This window comes from Nicotiana attenuata, unplaced genomic scaffold, assembly GCF_001879085.1.
Source record: "Nicotiana attenuata strain UT unplaced genomic scaffold, NIATTr2, whole genome shotgun sequence".
Classification (NCBI taxonomy): Eukaryota; Viridiplantae; Streptophyta; class Magnoliopsida; order Solanales; family Solanaceae; genus Nicotiana; species Nicotiana attenuata.
The window spans coordinates 896,802-905,586 of NW_017670325.1; the positions used below are offsets into that span (position 1 = coordinate 896,802).

Here is an 8,785-nt window from a genome sequence, read left to right on the forward strand (position 1 = left end):
GACCTCACATAAATTATTGTTCAAAAGTGCTTTTCAAATTAATTAATCAAACACAAATTGATTTTCTCAAAACATACTTTTTTTGAAAAGCACTTTTGAAAAAAAATACTTCTCAAAAATCACAATAAACTGATTTTTCCAACTTGGCCAAACGGGTTATAGTTTAGTTTGATCGATTTTACAAAATATTTCTTTTTGCAAATTCATAAAAATAGATGGAAAGATTAAAAGCTAAACTGCAATAGAACTCCTAGAATAAAGAATAAATTGACAAATGGTAGGTATTAATTGGATATGATTTTAAATGTTTATACGGAAAATCTTTTGTCACATTGCCAAGATCGTGAGCTTCTTTAAGTTGTTGACCAACCCAATCCAATCTAACGGCATATAGATGTGACACGCAAACACTCTTATTTACCTAAACTAACCTCACTTTTCCATGTTATACACATAGTTTTGTGGGGTATTTAAGTAAATGCAACAAAAAATGAATAAAAGATAACTCAAAATCAGTTGGGAAAGACAAGACAGTTCCAATTTCAGCCTAACCTCTTTTGGCCCCGCCACTTTATCTTTATCCTTTTAAAAATTCTTATTTTTCCAATATTTTAACATCAATGTCCCCACTTCTCATAATTGCATTTATACCCTTGCTTCTTCTTGATGCTATCAGTTAATGCGTTCTTTGGTTGGGAAATAAGTTATCTCATAATTAGTTATCCCGATATTTGTTATTTTGGGATTAGTTATTCTGTCCTTTCATGGGGATAAAAAAATATTACAATCCTGGAATAACTAATTCCGAGATTAATTATATACGATTTTATCCCAACTAAATATGAGATAAACTCATCTCAAATTTACTTCCGGGATTAATTAACCCTTATCCCTCGTACCAAATGAGCCCCAAAAGAACACATATGTCGCTTGATTGGGTGTATAGGAATAATACTGAATAAGATGTATTAGTAATGCTGTAATATTAGTGCTTATGCTGGATTATTTATAATATAATTATTTCTTATCGATTGCTTGATTTGATTTATTAAATATAATATGTATTACATTAATTTTTTATAAATTATTTATTATCAAAAACTTCCTATGGTTTGGAAAAGGTTTGAAAAGACAATTCTATCTTTACATACTTATGCATGTATTAAAAATTATTGTATTGGTAATGATATGATTTTGCTATGTATAAGGACCAAATGACTCATAAAGTAGTATCAAAGGTTTGAGTAGTAAGTACATTTTTATTATTATGCAAAGATATCGAGTTCTAGTTTGTGATTGAAATTGTCATTTTAGGAAATATTTTATCCTAAAAACTTTTTGCCTAAATTTAAATTAATCAAGCTCAAAAGCAGATAATACTAACATTTGATACAAAAGCTAAAATAAATTAAAAAAACAAAATGCAAAAAGGCAATGAACATAACTTTTAAACTAAGCCAAGGGTATTTTCGTCATTAAATGCTTATATAGATAGAGATAGAGAGAGGCAACAAAAGGAAGTTGAAGAGAGAGAAAGAGAGAAAGAAGAAGAACAGAGACACCGAGAATAACAGAGAGTGAGAGAGAAGGAAAAAAAAACGGTTCCGTTAATTTGCCGTTACTATATGAAAGCTAAACCATGGTGTCGGACCAGGAAATAGCGAGAGGCGTTGAGATTTTGCTCCGTCAGTCGGACCCTAACGCCGTTACGTCGTTAAACGGCGTCGTACAGCAGCTCGGAGCAAAACTTGGACAGGACCTTTCACACAAGGCGGAGTTTATCAGTGATCAGATCAGTCTTCTCCGATCACAGGTACAGCAGCCGTTACAACATCCGGCGATGATTAAAGACCATTTTGCCCTCCTGAACCACCCACAGTTTGCTGCGCAACAGCAATTTTATTCCCATTTTGCCCTTCAACAACAACATCAGCAGCAACAGCAGCAACAATACCTTTACTTTCAGCAGCAGCAGCAGCAGCAGCGGCAACCAACTCTGCAGCCGCTAGTGCAGCAACAAGTTCCGTCGCCGGTGGTTGCGAGAACAGCTGCTGGTTCTGCTCAACATGTGGCGTCAAATGTCGCTTCTGCCCCCAAGGAAAGGTATGATCAACATAATTTGGACGAGGATAAGTTTGTCTTTTCTCTTCTTAATTTAATTTTCTCTTTGTTATTTCCGTTTTACGATTTAAAATAAATATGCATGGAAGAAATGGTTTTGCTGAAAAATTGATTTACTAATATTTTTGGTAGACATGCATAATGTTTTTTTTTTTTTTTTTTTTTTCTACTTTGTAATTTTGTTTTTGATATTCTAATGTTTGAGCTACCGGGTCGGGGGGGGGTGGGGGTGGAGGATTTGGTGCTGGTGGTTGGGCGAATATAGGTTGAGTAAAAAGCGGTTATGCTTTTTATTTATTTATTTATTTAAATAGATGTACTTTTTTGGTATTATAGTACTTGAGTCATATAGTAATTCCCATGTCAACGATAATAATCAGAGATCTGAAAATATATAAAAAAAAGATCTCTTTTTTCACCATAATGTATACAGGTTTAGTTAATGCAGCTCATATAGCTAGTGTCTAACTGGGATTTGCAATTTTTATACCATCTGTTGTTATGTTTTGCTTTTTAATTTTTTTTAAAATTAATTTGCTAGCTGCTTGTGATAATATTGGACTATGCTCTTATTTCATTTGATTATTTAGTTAATCATTTCCTATGTTTATGTCTGCAAAGTTGGTTCATGGTTGCAATTTTGACAGCAAGGAACACCTATAGGCTGTTACCTGGTACAGTCAGGATCTTGTTTGCAAGAGTATATAAAAGTTTGTTCTTGTTGGTTGTGTTATTGTTTGGACCAAACTATACTTTGGCACAAGTAAAAGTAGAAAGGTAAAGTGGATAGAAGATAAAGAGTTAATTCTATGTTCTAATTGTCACATTTACCTTTCTTTAGTTGGTAGTTAAAACCATTTTATACTGTTTTTACCCTTCTTAAGTTGGTAGTTAAGTTGGTTGTCTGACCTTGTCCTTTCTTTTAATTGTTGGGGTCTTCATGAGTGCCGAAACCAATTTCGGTGAGATGATGATGGCTCCTTCGGGCGCATCGGGGAGTTCTTTTTTATTTAAGCCTGTAATGTTCTTTTACTTTAGCATCAACCATATTGGGAAATTCTGAATTGAAACTGTCTTACATGAACTTTGACGAGGAACACATTGCACGTTATGCCCCGAACTTGAGTGTTCTGTGCTTTTAGATGACTTTTGTTTCCTAATCAATGTCTGGTACTTAATAATAAATGATATCTGATTCAGTTAGTAAACATATTCCCCTGTTTGTACGAGTTAAGCCACTTGTTTACGTGGTTAACAATTCAAAGCTTCCTGTATTTGATCCTGTTTCTATTTTGTCCAGTGCTACTTCTGGAACGAAAAGGAGAGGTGGACCAGGTGGTCTAAACAAAGTCTGTGGTGTTTCACCTGAACTTCAGGCCATTGTTGGTCAACCGGCAATGCCCAGGACAGAGGTTTGATTTTCAAATCAATCGAAGCTCAGATTTTAGTTGGTTGTTATTATATAGATCGTAAATACATCTTTCTTTGCTCGATCAGATTGTGAAACAGCTGTGGGTGTACATCAGAAAACACAACTTACAGGATCCTGGTAACAAACGAAAGATTATCTGCAATGATGCTCTGCGAGCACTCTTTGAAACAGACTGTACCGATATGTTCAAGATGAATAAGCTGCTGGCCAAACATATTACGGCATTAGATCCTTCAAGTATGTCAAATAAAAAATGATATCTGTTTGTAATATATCTTTTATTTTCTCACTTCCCAAAAGTATATAGAAAATGACAAAAAGGGTAAAATCGACAAATAGCTTGCTGTAGTTTGAAGGGTTTATAGCTATTTTATTTAAGATGTTCCCCTGTCCAACCCCTGCAGAACAAGCTGATCAAGCTGATCAAGCTAAAAGATTGAAGGTTGAAGCTGAGCCCATGGCTGCTAAAGTTGAAGCTCATTCTGTAGCTGCTAAGGTTGAAACTCATTCCACGGCTGCTGAGGTTGAACAGCCTGTCTTTTCCACTGTTACGATATCTGATGCGCTCGCCAAATTTTTTGGAAGTGAAGAAAAGGAGATACCCCAAACAGAGGCCTTGAAACGTATTTGGGAGTATATAAAGCTTAACCAACTTGAGGTAGATGTATCTCTATAATCAACCTGTTTTATTTTTGTTATCTCCTCTCAGTTCCTTTCTGGTTTTCTACCTCCTTTGCCTCTGCAATTCCTCACTACTACAAGTTTTTAATATCTCTATGCAACATCGTCACATATAGCTGAATCTTTGTCACATATTTCTGCTTTTTGCAGGATCCTGTGAATTCTATGGTGATTGTGTGCGACGCAAAGCTTCAGGAACTCCTAGAATGTGAAAGCATTTCTGCTTCGGAATTACCTCAGATGCTGGCACGTCGCCATTTTGTTTAGCAATGACTATACATCTACATTACTATGGTAGGTAAAGTATGCCACGTTGACCCTTCTTCATAAGCAGAAAAGCTAGTTTACCATTATGTCCTCGAGGGAGATTGTATCATATCAAGAAAGAATTATAAAATAAATAAAATAACTCCATGCTTTGATATTTACACTGAGTTTCCTTATGGCGATTTGCAATTAGCTATGTAATAGTTAAAATTTACAATTCTTTTGCAAGAAGCCTAAAAGATAGGGAAGGTTCACAGAGCAGTTCATTTAATTTGAAGGGGTAAATATGTATCTTTTGGAGGGAAACATGTAGTATGAGTGGTGGGAGTACTGTTGTTCTGCATTATACTTTTCTGTACCATATTAAAAAAAGACTTTACCTATCAAAAATAAAAATAAAAATTTAAAGGGGTAATTGGTATTGTACAGTATACTTTCTGAAGGAAACTGAAAGAAATGGTCGGCTGTTTTGTCAAATGCAAGAGAGCTCTTTCCGTTTTACCGTTGTTAAGACAAACAGTTCATTAACAATCTCTAGAATATGCTCAAGTCATTTCAGCTCTTGGATATCCCCGCAACTGCCTCTCGTTCAAATATATGATTAATGATACATGTGCCCTATTTTACTCTTTCTTTCTGTTTAGCTGTATGATGAAAAATTTTATGGTCTAGAGAAAATAAAGTGTTTACAGTGGGGATGACAAATTCATTTCGCCTCAAGTAATAATTCTTTAATATGTTATACTAGATTATGTTTGACTTGAGTATCTTCTAGTTGTTGCTTTTCAATGCCCATAAGCATTTGCGTTGGACTTCCATCTGATTTGATCCACAACCTCCCGCTGTGTTTTATTGCAGGTATTTCAGGTCATAGCTGTTTAGTCGGTTGATGATACGCTAATGTTTCCGAAGATGTATCTTGGTTCTTAGGTAATTTTAGTTTGTTAACATAATTAGACTCATGGTATGTAATTAGAATTCTGAATTGATGTGCTTCTACTGAGCTTATGGCAGAAGGATGTTTTTGTAATTATGCCATGGCCTTGGTCTAGGTACAGTAGCTCCTTTGTTCTTGTAAAATCCTGGCATCCTTAATATATGGCTAGTAGGAACATTAACAGATTCTTAGCTTGTTCAAACACATTGGAATTAAGATGTATATGTCAGGTATACAATCTACATTGGAGGGTATATTTCTCTTTCTTCTTTGATATAAAATTTCTGTTGCTTATTGATTTATTTGTCCTCGTGAGGAAATGATCTCCTATGACCAGTTACAATTTGAATAGAAAAAAATGACGTTCAAAGATCCCTATTTCTTTGTCGTCGTCTGTGGTAATCTTCATAGATGGCAGCTAAATTGCTGCTTCTGTTACTACAATTTTGTTGGTAAGTTACATTAAGTTTCTAGAGTTCTTGACCAAGTACAGTATAGCTGCAAATAGTAGAATAATAAACAAGATGCTCATAGCCTGTTTCTTCTTTCCCTTGAAAAGATCTGGAGGATTCATCTTTTGAATTGCTCTCAGAAGGAAGGATGATACTTTCTGGTAAATTGAAGAAAAGAGAAGGAAAATATATTAGAATGAAGGCGACGTGGGCTTGCCATATAGATGTAGCGCTTGCAAGGCAATTCAGACGACGTTAGCAAGATGTAGCGCTAGCTAGGTTAGGGTAGCGCTTAGCCAAAGTTGTAGATCATGTATCTTTAATTTTGTTGTCATACTTCTAAATTTTACTCTCTCCGTTTCAATTGATGTGAGTCTATTTACTTTAAGTTCGTGTAAAACAGAACGATTATTTTTCACATTTGAAAATATATACCTTTATGCAGCGATTTATAGCCACACAAAATATTTGTGCCTCATTTACATTACAAGTCCAAATGTTTCTTTTTTTTTCTTAAATTTCGTGTTTAGTCAAATAGGTTAACATAAATTAAAACGAGGGGAGTACTACTCACCAATCGAACAGGCTCAATACGAAGGAGTGGGTCCATGAACATCTCCACATTCCTGACATTCAAAGTGAAAAGAAGAATTAATTTAAATAACTGCCGAGGAATTAATTTAAATAACTGCCAAATCAAGCGCTTGAACTTAATATGTGTAATCATTATATAATTTATGTGTATTGGCCGGAGAAAGAAACAGTAATTTCGACCGGCTATTTACGTAAAAATCCCAAGGGAAAATCATCATTCGCAATTCAGTTTTTGACAGGTTTATATCCTCTTAGTTTCGAATTTTGAATCGTACGTTACTCACCCTCAAGAATTTCTTGGTTATAAAAGAAAATCATTATTTAGCTTTTAGTTAGGTGTATAATATATATTGTGTTTTTCAGCTCCAAGTACTTCAACCAAATATTTGTTCCTACACCTACATAAATTTCTTCAACTGCATTTTTCCATGCTTTATTGATGACTTATCTTTTTTTTTTTTTTTTTTTCTTCCTACTCTATATTGCTCTGACCAGAGGCGGACCCAGAATTTGGAGGTGACGGGGGCACTATTATTTTTGTCATAGTCATGATTCATGCGAATTATTAGCTACAAAGTTTGACGTGCAACTCTCTTAAGACTTTGATGATTATAATAAGTGCTAAGCTTCAATTTTTAATATAGAGAAAGAGTTTGAGATTTTTTGAGGGAGAAGTTTTATCATAAGAAAGGGGGTTTTAGGTGAAAACTAAAGAAAAAAAAAAGGACCTGAAACTAAAGGAAAAAAGCCAAAAAAAGAAATCTGGGCTTATAGATCCGTATCCACGCAAAAGAGCAACTATAAGTTGCAGATGCGACCAGTGCCCCAAACGGGCTTTTGAGACTGAGGGTGCCTAATAAAATATATAACCGTTTCTCCAGGTATACATCCTACATATACATATACATACAGGTTTTTTTCCGAGCTTAACGGGTGCCGGTGACCCCTCTACCTTCCACCTAGGTCCGCCCCTGGCTCTGACTCTCCGAAAATATTTCTGAGTACGTGTCGGATCTTCCAAAAATAGTGTACTTTTGGAGGATTCGACACGGTAAGCATTTTGAAAAATTCGCACAAAGTTCCTTTTACCTTATCATCATCTTGCCCTTGTAATAATGGCACACATAGAAGCCAAAACCTTTTCCAATGGGAACATGAGTTTCGTTGCATGCTGCCAAAAAAAATAAAAAATAAAAGATAATTGACGAGTTTCGAATACCTGATGATTAAAATAAATTTGGTAAAATAAAAATATACAACAATGGGCTAACCTAGTTCCCAAGCAACCCCAACACTTGTCCCATCATGTATGGTGGGTTGAATGACAAACTCAAAGTTATTCCCCAGGAGCTTTATGATTGAATTGAAGAAATCTATTACTTGCTGCAAATATAGATCATCAAACTTATTATGTATTATTAGTATATGCTTTAAATTACATGCAGTGATAATATAAAAAATATTTATATAATCAGGTCAGTTAGGTAACTATAAGTAAATATTTTAATAATAATTAACTGGTAATAACTTTTTATTTTTTTAAACCGTCAAATATTTTGAATCAAAATATATATGTCAACACGACTAATATTTGAGACGGGACGAAATAATAATATAAATAAAAAGTGTAGCATACCTCCTTGCCATAGAAAGTTTGTAAAGAGGAGGCAACGTTACTAATGCATCGACATTCTTCTCCAATTATATCAGATAATTCATTAAGATTTTTATTTCTTAGTGCATTATAAAGTTTTTGTACTGTTTCTACAGCTTTCTGGCCTTCTTCTGGGGTTTCTGAATTATCTTTACTATTACATTTCACAGGGTATAATAGGCTTTTGCCTTTGGAGACATAACTCAAAGAATAAAATTGGTTTAAATTAATAAAACTAGAAACATACTTTTGGTTATGAAGTTGTATGAAATGAGGGTAAAATTTCTTTTTTGGTTGGAGAGAATATTGGGAATTTGTTTCTTGGAAAATTGTAGGGAATTTTTTATTAGAGAAGGTAAAAGGGAAAGTCATTGAACCCATTTTCAAGAACATGGATTTTCATGGAAATTGGGAAATGATTATCTATATATTTATAGTAAGGATATGACACTTTTCATAACATGTGTTTCACATATAACGAGAATAAAGTATAACATGTTGATGAAGAATTCAAGCATTGCAAGATTGGAATCTCTAGTTGAGTATCATGGTTTACCTTACAAATAACAACAACATATCTAGTGCGATCCTGTGAAAGTAAAGGGAGGTAATGAATATGCAGTCTTACCCCTACCTCGTGCAAATAA

At 34.3% G+C, this 8,785-nt stretch overlaps 2 protein-coding genes across 3 annotated transcripts; one reads left to right on the forward strand and one right to left on the reverse strand.

Annotated features, from left to right (window-relative positions):
* The first annotated feature begins 1,505 nt into the window (after positions 1–1,505).
* LOC109237901 (PH domain-containing protein DDB_G0275795) lies at positions 1,506–5,736 on the forward strand. 2 transcript variants are annotated; one of them, XM_019404297.1, is made up of 6 exons: positions 1,506–2,103; positions 3,422–3,533; positions 3,619–3,790; positions 3,958–4,211; positions 4,385–4,532; positions 5,360–5,736. In XM_019404297.1, exons 1-5 carry the CDS (start codon positions 1,640–1,642, stop codon positions 4,499–4,501), a joined length of 1,119 nt encoding a protein of 372 aa, XP_019259842.1. In that variant the 5' UTR covers positions 1,506–1,639; the 3' UTR covers positions 4,502–4,532; positions 5,360–5,736. The 2 variants fall into 2 exon arrangements, with proteins under 2 accessions (XP_019259842.1, XP_019259841.1); XM_019404296.1 differs by having other exon boundaries at positions 4,385–4,528.
* A 53-nt stretch (positions 5,737–5,789) lies between these two features.
* LOC109237902 lies at positions 5,790–8,535 on the reverse strand. The gene is made up of 5 exons (XM_019404298.1): positions 8,121–8,535; positions 7,756–7,867; positions 7,574–7,655; positions 6,465–6,516; positions 5,790–6,048 (listed from the first exon to the last, which is right to left on the reverse strand). The coding sequence occupies exons 1-5, from the start codon at positions 8,529–8,531 to the stop codon at positions 5,896–5,898; spliced, it is 810 nt and encodes a 269-aa protein (XP_019259843.1). The 5' UTR covers positions 8,532–8,535; the 3' UTR covers positions 5,790–5,895.
* Positions 8,536–8,785: the final 250 nt, after the last annotated feature.